At 34.8% G+C, this 20271-nt stretch overlaps 5 protein-coding genes across 5 annotated transcripts; 1 reads left to right on the top strand and 4 right to left on the bottom strand.

Moving 5' to 3' along the window:
• Positions 1-4591: 4591 nt before the first annotated feature.
• LOC131016912 (F-box/kelch-repeat protein At3g23880-like) lies at positions 4592-5700 on the top strand. The gene has a single exon (XM_057945714.1). The coding sequence runs from the start codon at positions 4593-4595 to the stop codon at positions 5655-5657; it is 1065 nt and encodes a 354-aa protein (XP_057801697.1). The 5' UTR covers position 4592; the 3' UTR covers positions 5658-5700.
• A 515-nt stretch (positions 5701-6215) lies between these two features.
• Positions 6216-8564, bottom strand: LOC131018143 (uncharacterized). The gene is made up of 10 exons (XM_057946862.1): positions 8393-8564; positions 8269-8316; positions 8060-8149; positions 7935-7994; positions 7761-7856; positions 7495-7572; positions 7181-7237; positions 6743-6817; positions 6574-6666; positions 6216-6463 (listed from the first exon to the last, which is right to left on the bottom strand). Exons 1-10 carry the CDS (start codon positions 8562-8564, stop codon positions 6354-6356), a joined length of 879 nt encoding a protein of 292 aa, XP_057802845.1. The 3' UTR covers positions 6216-6353.
• Positions 8565-9928: 1364 nt separating this feature from the next.
• LOC131016972 (replication factor A protein 1-like) lies at positions 9929-10802 on the bottom strand. The gene is made up of 3 exons (XM_057945826.1): positions 10659-10802; positions 10318-10475; positions 9929-10223 (listed from the first exon to the last, which is right to left on the bottom strand). Exons 2-3 carry the CDS (start codon positions 10462-10464, stop codon positions 9945-9947), a joined length of 426 nt encoding a protein of 141 aa, XP_057801809.1. The 5' UTR covers positions 10465-10475; positions 10659-10802; the 3' UTR covers positions 9929-9944.
• On the bottom strand, positions 10689-11663 carry LOC131016937 (uncharacterized). Its single transcript, XM_057945748.1, has one exon. It carries the CDS (start codon positions 11535-11537, stop codon positions 10689-10691), a length of 849 nt encoding a protein of 282 aa, XP_057801731.1. The 5' UTR covers positions 11538-11663.
• On the bottom strand, positions 11603-20228 carry LOC131018142 (uncharacterized). The gene is made up of 14 exons (XM_057946861.1): positions 20082-20228; positions 19382-19486; positions 17504-17564; positions 17109-17154; positions 16779-16846; positions 16609-16673; positions 16246-16386; positions 16044-16121; positions 15858-15929; positions 15656-15769; positions 14371-15324; positions 13056-14017; positions 11797-12815; positions 11603-11690 (listed from the first exon to the last, which is right to left on the bottom strand). Exons 6-14 carry the CDS (start codon positions 16640-16642, stop codon positions 11603-11605), a joined length of 3462 nt encoding a protein of 1153 aa, XP_057802844.1. The 5' UTR covers positions 16643-16673; positions 16779-16846; positions 17109-17154; positions 17504-17564; positions 19382-19486; positions 20082-20228.
• Positions 20229-20271: the final 43 nt, after the last annotated feature.

The following is a 20271-nucleotide window of genomic DNA, read 5'->3' as shown; positions in this document are numbered from 1 at the left end:
CATCGGACGGCAGGAGACAGCAGCACGAGGTCACGTCCGGCGGCGGCTAGGGCAAAAAAAGAGAGAGAGAGAGAGAGAGACGTCTTCATACTGCTTTCAATTTTACATTACATCATCCCAAAGGTGCAACTGTTAATATTCATTATAAACACATAAACACATACGTTTTGAGTGCCTTTGTCCACAAGAAGCTTTAGATAAACATTTAGACCGTGCAACATTAACATTATTAGACAAAGGCCGTTGCGTCACATCGAAACCCAATCGGCGCAAGCAGCCTGCGGAACCATCAAAATGCAAGAGTACTTACAAAGTCAAGATAAGTAAATAAACAATAACACTAAATAAAATTAATTATAACAATACCATTTGACAATATGGAACAAGGGATTGCATTTGTTGGGCCAAAGAAAACTTGGCCACTTTTAGAGGAAGAGCCTAGCAAATGAAAACAAAACGATTGTTAATACAAAACACATCAATTTTTCAAATATATGCTAAATTCTTAAAAGCTCTAAAGAAATTTCAAACAAATACAAGAGAAATCATAAACCTGTCACTTGAGTGGAACACTCCCATCAGTTTCAACAACGAGAACACGAATCTTTCTTTTTTGTGAAGTCTCATCTGAAAATTACGAACCATAGTCAATAAAAAAAAGTAATAGCAACATCACTTGCTAAGCAAGGCCACATAATGTCAAATTAAATTGTGCAAAATCTAGACACAATCCAACAAATATTCTGCACCTCGCAAACTTCTCGACTCAGTAGTTGGAGCATGCCAACACTCAGGGTCAAAGATAATTGGCATAGCCATATCAGTTACAGGCGGCGGAGGTAAACTAAAAAATAAACGTCTTGAAGCTGTCACAGGGCCGTCTGAGCTATCTGAACACAAACATAATATTAAATTTGCTTTAAAACAAATAAAAGCAACAAAGAATTGAAAAGTAATACAAATGAATTACAAAAAAAAAACACACACACACACACAGAGACATAGAATCAATAGTAAGTAACCTTCCGTTGAAAGCACACGTCTTCTTTTTGCCATAATAAAATATCTGAAAAATGCGGTCAATGTCCTGACACATGAGAAGTCAGTTATTTAGCTGGTGATATAAAATATGAAAAGAAAATGAAACTCAAAAATACTATTATGAAATCAAAGTAGGGCAGCGACTCACTGAAGCTGCAATAAATGGATGGAAGCGTTCCAGCACAGAAATTTGATTGGAGCAAACACGAGTGGACCCCGAGGGGACCCGTCGAAAACCAGAAATCGAAAATAATAATCCCGTATAGCCAAAAAGTAACAAATCCTTAAAAAAGCTAGAGGCTAAAAACAATAACTCAATCTGCTCCTAGTCCTAGAATAATCTCTAAACTTCAAAACAATAACTACAACATAAACATTGCGATATGACTTTTAAAAAGATCACAACACAAAAAAAAAAATGGAACAAAACAAAGCGCACCGTTGAATTTGGAGAGGTGGAATAGCTTTCTTGGAGTAGAAACAAAAAGGGAGAAAAAACACAAAATTAGAGAGTAAAAAAAATGTTGGAGATCATAAGTGGGTGTGTTGATGATGAATCAACTATAGTTTTATACATTTAATTCTCAAGAACTATAGTTCTATATTTATGATGGTGCATTAGTACATAATATGTGGGTGTGTTGAAAAAAATGATGTTTCATAGGCAAGCTCAAGTTGTTTATACTTTTTAACATTGAGCCTAAAAACTAATACATTTTAATTTACTGGGATTTGAAGACACATAAGAGAGAAAATCCATGTTGTGGAGACTTACTCAAGTGTCAGAGAATACTCACTACTCTTGAAGAAGTGAATGTCATAAACGAGCATGTGTCTGAGAATAATTTAGATAAAAAAATTAGAATGAATATTCAAATTACACATAGAAAAAAAAAAGGAAATCATATTAATACTATTCTATATAAAAATTAGTCCCCATGAAAAAATAAGAATGTAAAAGTTTCATCAAAATCCTACTTATTTACTGTATTTAAATTGTAATTTTCAAATAAGACACAACAAAAATAAATCCACATTCAAATTAATTTGAAAGAAAAATGCATTGAAGCTTGTCCAACCATACATTATTAAATCAGTTATATTCAATTAATCAATTAAAATAAGTTTAAATTAAAACTCTAGGCCCAATCCTCCAATCATATTTCATGAACATCACGTGCACTCATGAGCAAGCCCAACCATATATTATTATTATTATCAATTAAAAATAGAGCCCTAATCAAAATCCACACAATTAATATACTCCATATGCGTTCTCTCTTATGCACACTTGCACCCACAATTTCCTCTCTATACCCTGTAACTCTTTCGGTCTCTCTACTCTCTCTCACACCTTCATCTCTCTCTTTACTTCACATTTGCAATAAAGAGTATATCTCAACCCCAAAGCCCTCTTCTTCTTCTTTTTCCCCTTTTTTCTTAATTTCCAATGAATAACCAGAAAATAGCTTGTTCTCTCGTAGACCTCACTGTCTTCCCTATCATCGACCCACTCTTCTCACCTTGGCCCGACAATGAACAGCTAAGATAGCCGCTGCTGATGCCGATGCCGATGCCAACGCCGGCCAGTACTCTGAATGCAGACAACGACACAAGAAACTGCCAGAACTCAGCTAAAGCTGATGCCGGTGCCGACGCCGACACCGGCCAATACTCTCAACGCAGACAACGACACAAGAAACTGATCCACAAATCAGCTAAAACTCAGCCAAGACTCTCTGTTCCCGATCGGTACTCTCAAAGCAAACAACAAAGCAAGAAACCCAGCCACAAGACTCTAATTCGATTTTGTTATGGTGAGCTCTGTTTTTTGTAAAAATTCTACGGTTATTTAAAAAATTAATGATAAAAGGCAGGGTGCAGAAATCAAACTCACCTCCTTGTTTTGTTGGTATAATGGATTTGTCTAGTGTGATCTTTTGTTGGATTAAGATCAGATTTTGCACTTTCACCGGGCAAAGATTCTACAGGAAATCTCTCTCTTTTTCTTGCGAAACTGTAAACATAGAAAGTAAAAAGTGAAAAACGAAAATGTGCAGAGGAGATAAAGAAAAATAGATATTTTTTTGTTGTTTTTGCAAAAAACCCACGAATGAAAAAAAAATTACCAAAATACCATGGGGCACTATTTTTTCTACAGTATACTATTCCTATCAACAGTAGCTAGCCAAGTTCTCTCTTATTAAGATTGTTAAATAAGAATGAATGAGAATTGAGAAAAATTAGAATGAAGTGATTATACGATGCCACGTAGGATAAGATTTATTTTGCTATAATATATAGATTATGTAATGAGTAAAATTTTGAAGTAGCCAAAATGAAGCATAAAACACAATTTATGGCCACACATTGAAAAAACACAAATTTTGGCCATTTTTATTGATTTGGACGTTTTTGCCCTTAATAAGGCGGACTGGGTAGGATCAGGCACGCGGGTCGCGTGCCGGGTCGGGTTAGGCACTTATGGCACTATTAGTGCCATAAGTGCCAAGATGGCACTTATGGCACTAATAGTGCCATAAGTGCCATCGGAAATCTAAAATAAAACCAAGTAAAATAGTCATTTTGGCACTTATGGCACTAATAGTGCCATAAGTGCCAACGAAAATTCAAAATAAAACTAAGTAAAATGGTCATTTGGGCACTTATGGCACTAATAGTGCCATAAGTGCCATACGTGCAGCACAAATACAGAAACAACAACATCATTTAAACCCTAAATGGAACATCTAAACCCTAAATGGAACATCTAAACCCTAGGGAGAAGTGTGCACTTATGGCACTTATGGCACTATTAGTGCCATAAGTGCCATACGTGCAGCACAGATCAGATCAGCACAGATCAGATCAGATCAGATCTGCCGCCGCCGCCGCCTCATCATCCGCCACCTGACCAATCCCTCCTCCACGCGTTTTAGAGGATCGGATCTCCTCCACCGCCGCCGCCTCATCCTCTACTCCGACGAATTCTGCCGCTGACTTCTGTCGGCGCCGCTGCGATCAGATCAGCTCCGCCGCTGCGATCAGATCAGCTGCGATCAGATCTGCTTGGCACCGCCGCTGCGATCAGATCAGCTGCGATCAGATCTGCTCCGGTGACTTCTGCTCGGCGCCGCTGCCGCGTAGCCGCTGGAGAAAGAGAGAGGGAGATGAGAAGGAGAGAGGAGATAGCGCAGCCGCTGGAGAGAGAGAGAGGGAGATGAGAAAGAGAGAGGAAAGAGAGAGAAGGGTAGAATAGTCATGACATATAAAAAATGGCTAAAATTTATGTTTTTTCAAATGGTGGACAAAATTTGATGTTGTATGTTGAATAGGGCCATTCGGCCCTATTGTTTCTTATGTAATTAGAGGGAATTACTTTATTTATAAATAATGATTCATATTCGATTTAATATTTATATTTATTTGTTTAAAATGTTATGGGGCCGTGCCTACTTGATAAGATTGAGCCCATCTTTGTGATTTATGAAACCTATAAAACTATTTGATGTAAATACAAAAACCTCGGAACATACATCGCAGCTTTGGGTATGGAGATCGAAAGCAGTAATCAGATCCATCTTCCGAAAGAAATCATCGAAGAAATACTGCCAAGATTGCCGGTGAAATCGCTGTTGAGATTCAGGTGCGTTTCAAAATCATGGGGCTCTTTAATTGTCAGCAAAATATTCGTAAAAAAACACCACCAAAATTCGATGAACAACCCTTCTTTTCCCCAACAAAGGGTCATTATACAGAAGAATTCGGATGAATGGCCTATGCAATGTTCTCTGATGTCGATTTTGAGCGGACCAACAAATACTATCCCTTTATCTCCTTTAGCTGATCCAACGAATACTACAGTGACGGGATATGAAATTAGAGGGTGCTGTAATGGGCTGCTCTGCATTCGCAATGATGAAAATATTCAGTTGTGGAACCCATCCACTAGAATCTCCAAAAAACTGCCAGAAATTTATAATGTCGACTTTATTGATCAACTGGGATTCGGTTGGGTTGAATCGATTGATGAGTACAAGGTGTTTGTGATTGTGGATGATTCTAACTCCATCGTTGGTAAAGTTTATAGTTCAAAGACAAAAGCATGGAAAACAATTGAGCTCTTCTCTGATTTTGTTCACCATTGGCCATTGGTGGTGTTTGTAGGTGGGAAGCTTTACTGGAAGAACGGACTTGAAAAAGTTATTAATTTCTTGGACTTGAAGAGTGAGGTGTTTGGAAGGATTGAGCTTCCCTTTGATCAAGAGGTGTATGGCTTTGTGGGTGTGCTTGGTGGTTTCCTTTGTGTGCTATGTTTTAATTATCAAATTAGAGGCTATCGAGTTTGGGTTATGAAGGAGTCTTGGGAGAAAGTGGTGACTCTTTCTCATCTTCTTGAGCTTCTTCAACCACCATTGGTGAAAGGTCTAAATGGAGACATTTTGGTAAATTGTGGATCCATTTTGGGGGTATACAATTGTCGGGATAACGTGTTCCGTGACCTCAGCTATTGTTCCTGTTATCAGGTTACTAGGATCAGCTGCCACAAGGATTGTGTCGGTTTATTTTCACATGATGCCTATGTTGAAAGTTTAGTCTCGCCAGAAGATTTATGAAACAAGTCTTAGAGCATGACTGTGAGTGGTTTCATAGCTTTTTTGATGAAAGGTGTTTTATTTCGATGCTTTATATATATACTAGAAATTTTGCACCGCGTAGGACGCGGTGTTTCCATAATTGCTCCGTGAATTATGGGACCAATAACGGCGCTGGTCGAATCATTGTTAAGTGTAGACATATTATACTTGACTTATAGGTCACGATTGTAATACATTTAGGAGTATTTAATTTGTACAACTAGGAGCAACAATCTACATAATACAATTTATATATAAACTATTTAAGTATCCTTTCAGACATTATGCGTTATATATACATAGCACATTAAACCAAAAACTGCATCGAGGCATATACAATGTACATACAAAAGGTAACCTCAAAATGCTAGTAGAATGTCACCAACACGGTGTAATAGAGCCAAAAGTCATAGCTAGAGAATTGTACAAAGTACATACAAAAGTTGCTTCAAAGTCTCATAAAATCTTTCACTTCATCAGTCCAATATTCTTCGCTTGATTGTTCTGCCACTCCTTGAGTTGAGTGTTGGTGTTTGTGGAACTCTTTTGCCTAAAAGTTGATGATAATATTAACAAAATCAGTTAATGACAAACATAATGTATTTGCATATATAATATCCTATATCATTGATGATTTGATTTAGAACTATTCACACTGTTGTCTCATGTAGAATTCTAACCTTTATTATGCTCAATAACCACTTCGCTAAGTTGGTGGGATGAATCAGATATGCTTTGTATCTTGTCTTTTAAGATATTAGACTTCATTTTGTTCGCCTTCTTTGCTGATAATGTTGCACAAAAACTCTCATCAATCATACGAGAACACACATTAAAGATTAAGTGTTTATATAATGACAATAGTTAGTTGTTCTCTAGTTTTTTTGTTTTGTACCCTTAGCTACTTGTTTGTCCTTAGCTTGAGTTATTTTAGTCTTCTTTGATGTTTTTGCCACAAGGTCCTGTTTCTCCTCATGGTATAGTGTGCCTAAATGATTGAGTTAATATTGTTAACAACGAAGAATATTGGAAACGAAAATTTATCTAATTGGTTGAATAATTACCTGCCAAAGGTAGACATGACTCCATATGAGAATCTTCAACAAGTTTGCAATCAGTTGCTCTCCCCACTAATTCATCTACAAATAAAGTTGCTTAATTATATTTGTATATGTTTTATAAATTGTTGGAGCTAAGCAAGTAGCTGGTACACATGTGTACTGGTTCAGATTTCATAGTAATTACACACAATGGTACCAAGTGGTAGTTCAAAACATGATAGATTAACATAGGCGATATCAATTTAAAATTAGAATGTTTAGATGTGCATGCTTGAGGATCTTTGATCTTCATGTTCACGTGACTTTATGACCTCATGCTAATGTTTTTAGCTTTCTTTTTATTTTTGAAATTTCTAACAATGGCACAATAATATTTCAACATTTGCTCGATTAATAAATTCTAGAAGATTTAAAATACTATCTATCATGTCTAACTATTACCTGATAGAGGCATATCCAAATGTGCATCATCAAAATTCTCAGGTGTATCAACATCATCTAACATTACAAAACCAATATAAATATTGTTAGATCAATCATTATTCTTATATTGGTTATACAATTTCTCCATTGCAATAAAAAAGTCAAAAACTCACTACTCATGGAAAAGAAAATAAAAAGTTTCACCAACATTTGTTCAAAGTGATCAAAAGAATCCTCATTTTCACTAAGCCATGATTATCATTTTCTGATGGAAAACATATCATCAAAATCTTTAGCAAAATGCACTAAATCTTGTAATAATAATTGAATACCTGAATCTTCAGAAAGATCTAAGTGCACAACTTTTTTCCTTTTGCTAACAAATCTTCTTTTGATTTTCCCAATGTTACCTGATATAGTATATGAATTGAACCCGATTTCTTAGATGAATAAAATATGAAAATTAAATTTAGAAAATTTCTTATTGGGTGTGTGCATTTTTTCATCACATATACTTTTGTTATTATATATGTAAAAAATCAAATACACGTGTAACCTAGATTCTTTGAAAATAAATTTCTAAATTTTGGTGATATACCTCTTTCAACCGATTCCACTACACAATTCAGACTATCATTGCTTGAATCTTCAGACAAAACAATAGAGCAAATTTTCTTTTTACCCCTGAAGATTTCTGTGATGGAGAAGAAATATAGTTATATTAAATGAATTTGCAATATCAAGTATCTATTTATAATAGTGGATGTTATACCTGATATTGGTTTATCATCATCAGAAGAAAGACTATCTTTAAATGAGCTTCCAATTGTATCTGTTGTTGCAAAATTATAATTATTATCCTTTCAAGCAAGAGTAGCATATCATAATCATTTTCACCTTTGATATGTTCAATATGGCTTTCTTGGGACACTTTCCCCTTGCCTTTAGCTTTGGCAGCAATCTTTGCTCGAATGACTTTATCATTATCTATAATAATTGCAGTAATCATCATTACAAAAAACAAAAATAATTTAACTTAATTTAACTAAAATGTTCATATTAAATTACAGCAAATATTAATCGGTTGCCATCACAAAATTATTCACCTAATGAATCATGAAAAACCAATTGTCTCGTCGCACTTTTTAGCAGCCCTGAAGAAATAAAATACTTAAATTATTATCATCTTAATTTAATAATACATGGAGTAGAAGAAAAAATTATACAAACTTTGCTCCAGATGAACTTCAGGTTCAATGCTAATTTTCTCAGATGGTATTGCACCATCATCTTGTAAAATCTCAATAGCATCCGCAGTGAAAGTACAAATATCTTTAAATATTCGACTTTTTATCTTTAAGAGTAAGACAATATTGCATAGGCGTTGCCTAAGAAAATCCATCTGCGTTATGGGTCCCTATAATTTTTAAAAGGGTATTATTTTTTTTTGTAAACGTGATAATAATCGACCATTGTTTAGTTAGAATACTCACTTGATTTTGTTTTTCATAAAACTCAGAAGGATCTAGGCCAAGAAGTTTCTGAGCTTCTTTCCCCAAAAAAGTGACTTCCACTTGTCCAGACGCATCAAAGACCATGAGACTAAATCTGAAGCTGTAGTAAAATCAAGTGTTCTAATATACACACTTGTACAAATCAATACAAACTAAGAAAAGAGGTATTGATCGATTAGCACCTCCGATTGGCTATTCTCATATTCTTGCATGGAGTTGAGTAACACATGAACTCTGTACCATATGAGGCAACTGTCTTTGTGGAACATATTGGACAACCAATGTAAAAGTAGTCTTGGTATTCATTTTCCAATCTTGCTTTAACTTTTACATTAAAGTATGTATTCTGGAAAAGAAATTAAAAAAAAATATTAAAATCACGTTACTTGTGCAAGTACAATATAAAGTAAGTCACCTCTTGATTCTGCAACATTTGTTCCAGTTTAGTAATCTGCAGGGGTTGCTTAGGTGAGCGCAACACTTTCTTTTCAAAAAAACCACCAGTTTGTACTAACATGTTGATGGCCTCTTCATTCTCTTGCTTCCTATTTATGATAATTATAAGCAAGTTAGGAACAAAAATATTTACACGATAAGGTTCTTAATTGTTATACAGATTATACAATACCATCTCTCTAGTTCAATTAGCATTTCATTCTCAGAGCTATCCAAGACAATTGACTGAGCATTGGTGGTCAGACTCAATCCTGAACATTAAAGAGAAACCATCATCGATTGTGCCTAACAATTTATGTATGTATAATTTATCACACCATGTAAAATCATGCATACCGTAATATGGCACGACTGAAAAATTCAACAACAGCAACGGTGTCCTATTCGAAATAGGTTCCAATTTAGCATAGATCTCATCGGATACAGAAGTTTTCCAAAATGTCACCACAAACGTTTCCAGCCTACATTTCCATGAATTATGTTATTATAAAATAAACTAAACATATGTAAAGAAATAAAAAAACATAAACTCATCGTGTATCTAACATACTCTGTATCAATGGCAGCATACTCACGAATGACTTTACCCTGTCCTTTGACTGTGACAACCCGAGGTTCATGGGTACCAATAATAACACAAGCAGTATCTAAGTAAGAGAAGAAAATGATTAATTAACATTTAAGTCACAGTAAAATAATCCCATTCTAAAATATAATAAGTACAATAATTCTTTTCCTAAACTTACACAAAATATTGCTAAAATAAATATAAAAATATCGTTTTCAATTCTTCAATAATTAAGTTGCTTAGCTTAACTGATCAATGTCTTTGTTGAGAGGAATTTGTGGAACTCGCAACTTGGAGTTGTTCTAAAACTTAGTCCACCAGCAGGTATCGAATCATTTGGTTCTTCATTCACCGAAGTATCTTTTCTGAACGTGCATTGGTAATTACATGTCATAATTGGATTCCTGTATTGCTTTGGATCAGAAACATAGGCTCCTTTCACCATGTAAACATTACCCTCTTGAAGCACATGTTTGAACCTATCTATATTATCATGGAATATCACGGCATCAAGAGTGTGGCCCTAAAAAGAACAAAAAAATTAATATATGTAACCATTTAAAGGTAAGAAAAACTCACAACAACAGCTTAAATGTAAGGGATACTCATAAACTTACCAAGCCATCACCCAAGATTAATTTCTGAAATTTATTAGGATTATTGTTAGCTTGCTTAGGTTCTTGCTTCTTGATCACTCTCACCTTGCATTTCCATTCCTTCGTTCCTGGGAGAATCTCATTCATTGGAATCAAACGCTCTTCCATTTCTTGACAACCTAATTGGATCATGGCAGTAAGTAACAAAAGCATTTGAATTACAAAACAAGCAATAACAGTTAGATCATAATCTTAACTAATTGGAATTCAATATTATATGATCCTAAATGTTTAACTAATTCTATCCTAATCTCTATTTCAAACTAAGACTACCCCAAAAAAGAGTACACCCCTATAAATACCTGCCTTCTACAAAGTACCCAGATTTATCATCATGTCGCCGCATGCAAAATTTCAGTGTACACAACATTTCTTGTTTCACATGTTGAATCCATATCAGCAACTGGCGGTCGAATTAAGAATTTTATTGAACTTGATGTTCTGACCCTTGATAAAGCAACATATACCTGTCCATGTGAAAAAACAGGATGAGACAAATAAACACCGACACGATCCAATGTTTGGCCTTGAGATTTGTTGATGCTGATTGCAAAACACAATCTTAGCGGAAATTGTAGCCTCTTAAAAGTAATTGGACATATGTGTGTATCATCCAACTCCAATGGAATCCTTGGGATTAAAACATATTCACCAGAATGAGTCCCTACAGCAATGACGGCTCCGATCACGTGCCTACCAAGATCATGCACAATTAAACGTGTTCCATTACACAACCCCTCCAATGGATTTAAGTTGCGAAGTAACATAACTGGACAGTTAACCTTTAATTTAAGAACATGTGGTGGCAATGAACCAACACTAATTGCATTCATATAATCTTGATAGTATTGTTGCTGGCTTGGATCGTTTGCATAATCCGTGCTAACATATTCAACCATATTGCCTGGGAATTTTCCAATCAATGATTCATTAATTTCTCCCATGCATTCATTTTTAGGAGTTAAAATAGCGGTATTTATAAGGCTCGAAGAACCGCTAGAATATGCATCAAACGACGGAAATATTTCATTAACCAGTGTGTCAAGAGGCGAATCTGAACCATGGTAAGAAAGGCACATATCTTCAGGAAGATTAATATAATCAGCACGAACATTTGGCTCTATGCCTTCACCAACCCTCAATAACAAATCTGTAAAAACAAGATCCTCCATTGCCCGCATATTCTGTGTCAAATGAATTTTTCGAATAAGAAGCCATATGGATGAATATACCAAACAAGCATCCACTATCTCTTCACGAGAACCCCTTCGAACAATTGGTATAGTTTGCCGAAAATCTCCACCAAGAACAATTGTTTTGCCACCAAACAATAACTGGTTTTCCATCAAATCTTGCAACAATAAATTTAATGCTTCAACTGCCTTTCGATTTGCCATCGATGCCTCATCCCACAATATTAGCTTGGCTGCAATTATTAACTTTGCCGTCGCAGTATTCTTGCTTATCGAGCATGACATAGATTCATCTAAATTTAACGGAATTTTAAATCTAGAATGAGCTGTTCGACCATTTGGTAACAAAGAAGCCGCAACACCATATGAAGCAACTGCAAGAGCAATGTCACCAGTTGAACGAACAGTGGCCAAGATTGCCTTATATAAAAATGTCTTTCCAGTGCCACCAGGACCATCAATGAAAAAGCCTGACCCAATTGGTGAAGCAAGACTGGACATTATCTTAAGATAAGCAAAGCGTTGTCTTTCATTAAAATGACCCACCGAACCTAAATCAGATTCTGCAATCGGCATATTAATTTCTGCTGCAAACTCACGACTATTTATCTCTTCACGAGTCAACCCAACTATATAATCAACCACAGAGTACTCATCTATCCCATGACCCATCATTTGCAACAAAGAATCAATGGACCTTAAAGATAACCGATAACCCTCTGCATGGTCTAACAGATAATCCCGTATTATATCAGCAGATAAAGCTTCTCTAAATTCAATCCACATATTTTTGGGATCAGAAGGGGAATTAAAAACAAGTATAATCGCAAATAATTTTCGCAGAGCAGACGGCATTTGATAAGTTGCAGCTTCCTGAATCGCATGCCTAACATCGTTGTCAGAATCCAACAAGCCTCTATCAAGAGCTGCCTCGCAAAAGGACAAAAACAATACGCCATTTGATGTTCTCAAATCTTCAAAAGATGTTGGAGCCCTAACATGATTCAGCAACAACCTTAAATAAAAACGCTCCACTTCTGTAATATTGACCGAGACAAGTCTACCGATTGTCCCTAACCTAGAGCGCGGTGTCCACCTCCTAGTTTGTAAGCTCCATACAAAATGTTCAACAAATTCCCGATACAATAAATTTAGTGCTGCAACTTCAACAAATTTATTCATCTCAAAAAACTCTGTAAGTTGTGTCCTGTTAGCACGATCAGAATCTACAATTTTCGGAAGAGATTGGTTGGCCGCGAAGAATACCTGCTGATACCCCGACAAATGAACGTGTAATTGCAAAACTGATGGATACATATCAAAAATATCAAATCCATAAATTCACCACATAGCTTCCGGAGCACAAAGCCACCGTGACTTTTGAAAATCAGAAATCTCATCTATTTGCTCAGTAGATTCAACATCAACAATATTGTATGCTATTTGATCATTACCCTTACAAACATATTTGTAAAGATACTTCACTGATCTAACATCTGTACAAACCTGGACGTTAATATGGCAATCAAACTTTGCCAACAAATAAGCATTATAAGGGACCACCCATCTGTTATCCAACCACTTGCCACGCACCAAAACCTTTTTTCCATCATCTCTACGCTTGTAGTCGGGGTATGAGTCCAACCGATGTTCAGTGTTTGACTTAAACTCTTTTGGATAATAACTTTTGCATTTTTCCCCTATCATGCATGCATTCTTTGGGTTGAGTTCACCACATGGCCCATGCATCATATGATTGATAACACAAGAATGTAGATGCGGAGTCAGGTCAAGATCTGGAATCTCAGCTGATACAAATCGATCATAGGCCTCAGTTGAAGTTACCTTATATCGTGGTTGCAATATTATCAACCAATGAACATGTGGAAGGCCTCTTTTTTGAAATTCAATCACATAAAAATAAACAGCAACTACCCCGAACAAAGAGTCTTTTACAATTTCCTTTTTTAGTTCCTCATTTTTGGCCCTAAAAACTCTTGCATACAAATCAGCTCTATTATGACTTTTCTCAACAGGAAATAACTCACTTTGAATTTCCACCCACTTTGGATTACAAGTCATTGTGAGAAAAATATCCGGGCGTCCAAATTTTGCGACAAGTGCCAACGCATTCATGTAACGACAACGTAGATCACGCGGGCCACCTGTAAAGGTCTTAGGAAGAAGAACACGCTTACCAACAGATTTTGCGCTAATAACACCATTAGATGTTATACTCTCAACTATCCCTTGATACGATTCAGCCCTCATTTCAAACTTAGACTGATTATGGCGAAAAAAATCTAGTCTTTGTGTCTCGATCTTAACATAAGTATCAATCTGAAACTGTTGAATTACTCGACCAGTTCTAAGGATATTTGTTATATCGTCGGTGCGTATTTGGAACAGATAGCAATAATATTCTCTCATAGCAACACATGAAAGAGCTTTGAAATTCCTCAACAAATCTGCATTGAGTAATGGATAAGTCCTTATCAAAAGTAGAACAAACAATATAAAACAAAAAATTATCAATAAATATTCCTACTAATTGATTCAAGCGCCAACCCTTTTTCATGAACAACAAAAAAAATACTATTGCTCTACAAAAAGAAGTCAACCTAAATAACTCGCATATAAGCAACAAAAATTTCTAGTATATTAATATAAGCACAAAGACATAATACTAAGTTAATAATGAAATCAATGCAACACATCATAGAATGCAAAAAGTAATATGAAAAATATAGTAGTGGAGAAACATAAACCACATTGCAGAAGACCTAACAAATGAACATATAGCAAAACAATTAAAACGTACTATTTTGCTCAGCAACAAGTAGGGTGTCAGCTTCTTCGTGCATATGCGGATCAACAGTATTATTTTCATGATCTTCAGTATCTTGTTCAGTTGGGTCCAAATTCAAATCAATGTTGTCTATAGTTTTGGGTATTCCAGCATACCAACCCGGCTCGCCATACGGAAAGATTAGACAATACTGAAGCGGATCATAGCATCTATAGTAATAATGCACGTAGCGAACACCACCTGATCTTAGGTTGACCCTAATATCACGAGGTTGTTCCATAGATGTTCCCACACCCTCATTCCAAACTGCTGCAACATGGTCAACTACTGGAAAATTATAAACACGTTGGTCAAGTTTAGGATTGGCACGCAACACTATAGCATAACTATCTAGGTCATCTTTGTTTTGCAAATTGGTGAAGAAATTATGGTATGGATTATTAGTCAAGATGTTCACCAACAATGAAACTATAACACGGCCTAATCCTTCAGATTGAGATACACGATTATCCAACTCTCTCTCAGTGCCATAGAAATATAACTGCAGATGCCTTGGAACACCATCCTTAGGTGTTAGTTCATGGATATAATGCCGAACAATACCCTGCACTTTGAAGGTGTAAACCCCTTTGTTAGCTTTAGCCAAAGCTTGATCATAAGTCATCTTAATAGATGTGAATGCCAAAGAATTATTATATGTCCTGCAACGCCGACGGAACTCGACCCCCAAAGTTGTCATATCATTTACATAGAGGTTCCATAACTCATCTGGCATTTTGGGCAACTGCATCTTTATTTTACCTGACGCGCAACAGAAGCCAGGAGGTTCATTAGGGAATCGAATAGCTTTACAATGCTGACAAGGGTCTTTATGTGGTAGTTCATAAGCCTCATTGGGTATTTCAATTAATCTTCTGAACATCTCAATATCTTTTTGCATAGCCGAGCGTGAAGTTGATGTGCGGCCTAATTGTGCAATAAAGAAAAAAAAACAAAAGTGAGCAATGTGCATATCAAAATTATAATAAACAAATTAAATAAACAAGAAACATAAAAAAGAGTGAAAGCCTTTGATTGAGAATATGTTTAGCATTCTCCTTAAAAAATCAAACTATCCATATTGAGCAAAAGTCACATTAATTTACAGACAAGCAATATGCCAAAATTTTACATCATCCAATCCACACTAACCACTAATATTCCTTTTTTTTGGAGAGAAAAACCACTAATATTCTTTATAAACAAAGGTGCAACTGTTAATAAATTAATAAGGTAATCAACAGACATAAACACATACCTTTTGAGCGCCTCTGTCCACAAGAACCTTTAGATAAACGTTTAGACCATGAAACATTAACATCATTAGACAAAGGCAGTTGCGTCACATCGGAACCCAACCGGCGCAAGCAGCCTGCAAAACCATCAAAATGCAAGAGTAGTTACAAAGTTAAGATAAGTAAATAAACAATAACACTAAATAAAATTAATTATAACAATACCTTTTGACAATATGGAACGAGGGATCACATTTGTTGGCCCAAGGAAAAATTGACCATTTTTAGAAGAAGAGCCTGGCAAATGAAAACAAAACGATTGTTAATATAAAAGAAATTAGTTTTTCAAATATATGCTAAATTCTCAAAAGCTCTAAAAAAATTTAAAACAAATACAAGAGAAATCATAACCTGTCACTTGTGAGATTGGAACACTCCCACCAGTGTCAACAATAAGAACACGCCTCTTTCTTTTTTTCGAAGTCTTATCTGAAAATTACAAACCATAGTCACAAAAAAATAATAATAATAGCAACATCACTTGCTAAGCAATCCCATATAATATTAAATTTAATTGTGCAAATCTAGACACAATTCATCAAATATTATGCACCTCGCAAACTTCTCGACTGAGTAGTTAGAGCATGTGAACACTCAGGGCCAAAGATAATTGGCGTAGCCATATCAGTTGCTGATGGAGTAGGTAAACTAAACAATAAACGTCTTGAAGTTGTCACAGAGCCGTCTGAGCCATCTGAACACAAAAATAATATTAAATTTGCATAAAAGCAACAAAGAATTGGAAAGTAAATAGTAGGTGTGACTACACAGCTAGCAACATGCCTTATACAATAACTAAAATTCCCATACACCATAGTTTAAAATAAAAACACGAAATAAATAAAGGTAAGTGTGCAAGTGATACAAATGAGTTATAAAATAAAATAAAAACACAGAAAGCTCAACAGTACGTAACCTTCCGTTGAAAGCACACATCTTCTTTTTGCCATAATAAAATATATGAATAATGCGGTAAAAGTCCTGACACATGAGAAGTAAGTAATTTAGCTGGTGATATAATAAAATATGAAAAGAAAATGAAACTCGAAAATACTATTATGAGATCAAAGTAGGGCAACGACTCACCGAAGCTGCAAGAAACGGATGAAAGTGTTCCAGCAAAGAAATTTGATGGGAGCAAAGACAAGTGGACGCTGAGGCCGCCCGTTGAAAACCAGAAACCAAAAATAATAATCCCGTATAAAACAGTAACGAATCCTTAAAAAACCTACAGGCTAAAGGCAATAACCCAATTTGCTCCTAGTCCTAGAATAATGAACCTCATTCTCTAAACTTCAAAACAATAACTATAACGAAGAAACAGTGCGACATGACATTTAAATACAATGAAAGAGCCAAAACACATGAAGACAAAGATCATAACACAAATAAAAAATAGAACAAAACCAAGCGCACAGTTGAATTTGGAGAGGCGGAATAGCTTTCTTGGAGTAGAAACACGCTGGGGAGAAAAAACACAAAATTAGAAAGTAAAAAAATGATGGAGATCATAAGATGTCAAAAAACCAAACAAAACATATGAGCAAGTAACCTAATAGGAATCAACTGTCGTACTCCTTATTTAATGATGAAGGTCTTGAGAGTATACATTTAATTCTCAAGAATTACAGTTCTATATTTATGATGGTGCATTAGTACATAATATGTGGGTGGGTGTGTTGGAAAAAATGATGTTTCATAGGCAAGCTCAAGTTGTTTATACTTTTTAACATTGAACCTGAAAACTAATACATTTTAATTTACAGAGATTTGAAGACGTAAGAGAGAAAATCCATGTTGTGGAGACTTACTCAAGTGTCAGACAATACTCACTACTCTTGAAGAAGTGAATGTCAATGAACGAGCATGTGTCTGAGAATAATTTAGAAAAAAAAAAATTAGAATGAATATATCAATATATGTAGAGGACCTAGAGGTCTCAAAATAATGTACTACAAGATTAGTGAAATATCAATATATGTAGAGGTCTAAAAAAAACTAACCTAACTTACATATTGAATAGAACAATTAATACTGACTATACATAATTATATTAAATCAGTTATATTCAATTAATCAATTAAAATAAATTTAAATTAAAAATGTAGGCCCATTCCTCCAATCATATATAATTCATTACCATCACCTGCACTCATGAGCAAGAACCATACATTATTATCATCAATTAAAAATAGAGTCCTAGTCAAAATCCACACAATATACTCCATCTGCGTTTTTTCTTCTGCACACTTGCACCCACAATTTCCTCTCTCTACCCTGTAACTCTCTTTCTCTCTCTACCCTCTCTCACACCTTCATATCTCTCTGTACGTTTCACATTTGCAATAAAGAGTAAATCTCAATCCCAAATCCTTCTTCTTCTTCTCCTTTTTTCTTAATTTCAAATGAATAACCAGAAAGCCGCTGCTGATGCTGATACCGAAGCCGCTAGCTAGCTCTCAATATATTCAACAATTTTTTTCTTAAAACTCGCGTCACTCCCTCCTAAGAAATTATTTTGTAGACGGAGGGAGTATAAAATAACAACAATAATTAGTGGATAAACAAGTTGCCGAAATAGAAATTTTATTAAAAAAAAAAAAAGATAGAAAAGGAACTTGAAAACCCCTAAAAACACATACGCTATGGATAAACAAGTACTATTAGTTAAATCTTAAAAAGAAACTAATTATATAAGCCCCAAACTTAAAAATAAGTCATCGCTTTACTTGTCTTAAATTTATTATGTACTTCTATATACTTTAGTCTTCTTGCTACTTTCTATTTCTTGATTCTCTATTTGAAATTTCCACGATACAATAATTTGAATATCGTTTGAGGACATGTCACCTCGAGTTTTTGGGGATTAGCTGACTGCATAAATGTTCTGTTTATATCTTCCTAGCCTTCTTCTTTGTGTTTATCTTTTCTATATATATTGAATTTTTCTATATGAGTGTATTCTATTTGATTGATAAATTTATCATTAGAAAAAGTGGAAAAACAAAAAGTTCCTCTTTTAAATGCCTTATTTTTTTTACCCACCATTTTCTACAAAAGAGAATTTCATCATTTATCATTTATTCTTTCAATTCCAAAGAGGGATAATATTATCCCTTCATTTTTTGTGTGACAAAGTAAAAAGGATAAATGATAAAGGTGAAAGGTCAAATTCTAAATGAAGAAAAAGAAAGAATACATTTAAAGTGTGAATTTTTTGTTATCCCTCATTTTCATATGATAAATTAATTTAATTATCAATCAAAGAGAAGACACCCTACAATCCTCAATTGGCTTTAACTATAAAGGAGCTAGAGTCTTTTCTTTGGTTACTAATTTATCATAAGAAAAGGACAAAGTTTATCACATTTAATGGTCTCCATCTTTATTATGTTTTCTAGGATAAATAAATATGAAAAATATTATCACATCAATACCTCTTGATAATATTATCATGAATTAATTTGAATAAAAATGAAGCAAAAGGAATGTTCAGGAAAAAAAAAATTCCATCCTGCTAATGGAAAAATATTCACACTACAACATGTGAAAAGGAAGTGAAAAATGATGAAAATATATGTTTTCCACCCTTTTAATAAAGAGAACACTCCACAAATGTAAAATCACAACATATATGGGAACATCTTCATAGTAATAACTTGAATTTAAATTATTTAAAGGGAAAATACCTGTTTTTCTCTTCTTTGTTTTTCCTTTTTCTTTTTGCAGTACGTTTTGCTTGTTATCTGGGCTCGTCTCGATTTTCTTATATGGATCTACCGATTCAATCCTCCCTTCGACCAACACGAAAACCACAATGAGATATGAAATTGAGAGGGAGCTCAAACTTCAGCATACAAAGAAGATGCCAAAAAAAGATAATAAAATTCGGACTTAATTTTCCTTTCTTTAGCCACATGTGTTTGACAGTATTCTAGATCTGTTTTCTTCTCTAGATACGAACCTAATTAATAATTATTATAAACAATATTGCAAATAATTAAATATTACAACTATGTTATCTATATTAAAGTTGCGATCGATCAGTTATATTGAATATCCAGTTGAACAAGCCAGCAAAGAATCGAGTTGAATTTTAACCCGGCCCTCAATATGGACAAGAAACACAAGAAACTGAACCACAACTTAGCTAAAACTCAACCAAGACTCGATGTTCCCGATCGGCACCCTCAAAGCAAACAACAAAGCAAGAAACCCAGCCCCAAGACTGATTCGATTGTGTTATTCTGAGCTCAAGCAAACAACAAAGCAAGAAACCCAGCCCCAAAACTAATTCGATTGTGTTATTCTCAGCTCAATTTCTCATAAAAATTCTAGGGTTATAAAAACGAAAAATGATAAAAGCAAGGTGCAGAAATCAAAGCTTACCTCCTTGTTTTGTTGGTGTTATGGATTTGTCTAGTGTGATTTTTTGTTGAACTAAGATCGGATTTCACACTTTCACAGGCAAATATTCTGACAAGAAATCTCTTTGTTTTTGCTAGGAAGCTAAACGCAGGTCGGCAGGTGGTATAAAGTAAATGTGAAGAAGAAAAATGTGTGGAGACAAAGATAAAGC

This window comes from Salvia miltiorrhiza, chromosome 3, assembly GCF_028751815.1.
Source record: "Salvia miltiorrhiza cultivar Shanhuang (shh) chromosome 3, IMPLAD_Smil_shh, whole genome shotgun sequence".
Lineage (NCBI taxonomy): Eukaryota > Viridiplantae > Streptophyta > Magnoliopsida > Lamiales > Lamiaceae > Salvia > Salvia miltiorrhiza.
This window is presented reverse-complemented; position numbering and strand designations above follow the sequence as displayed.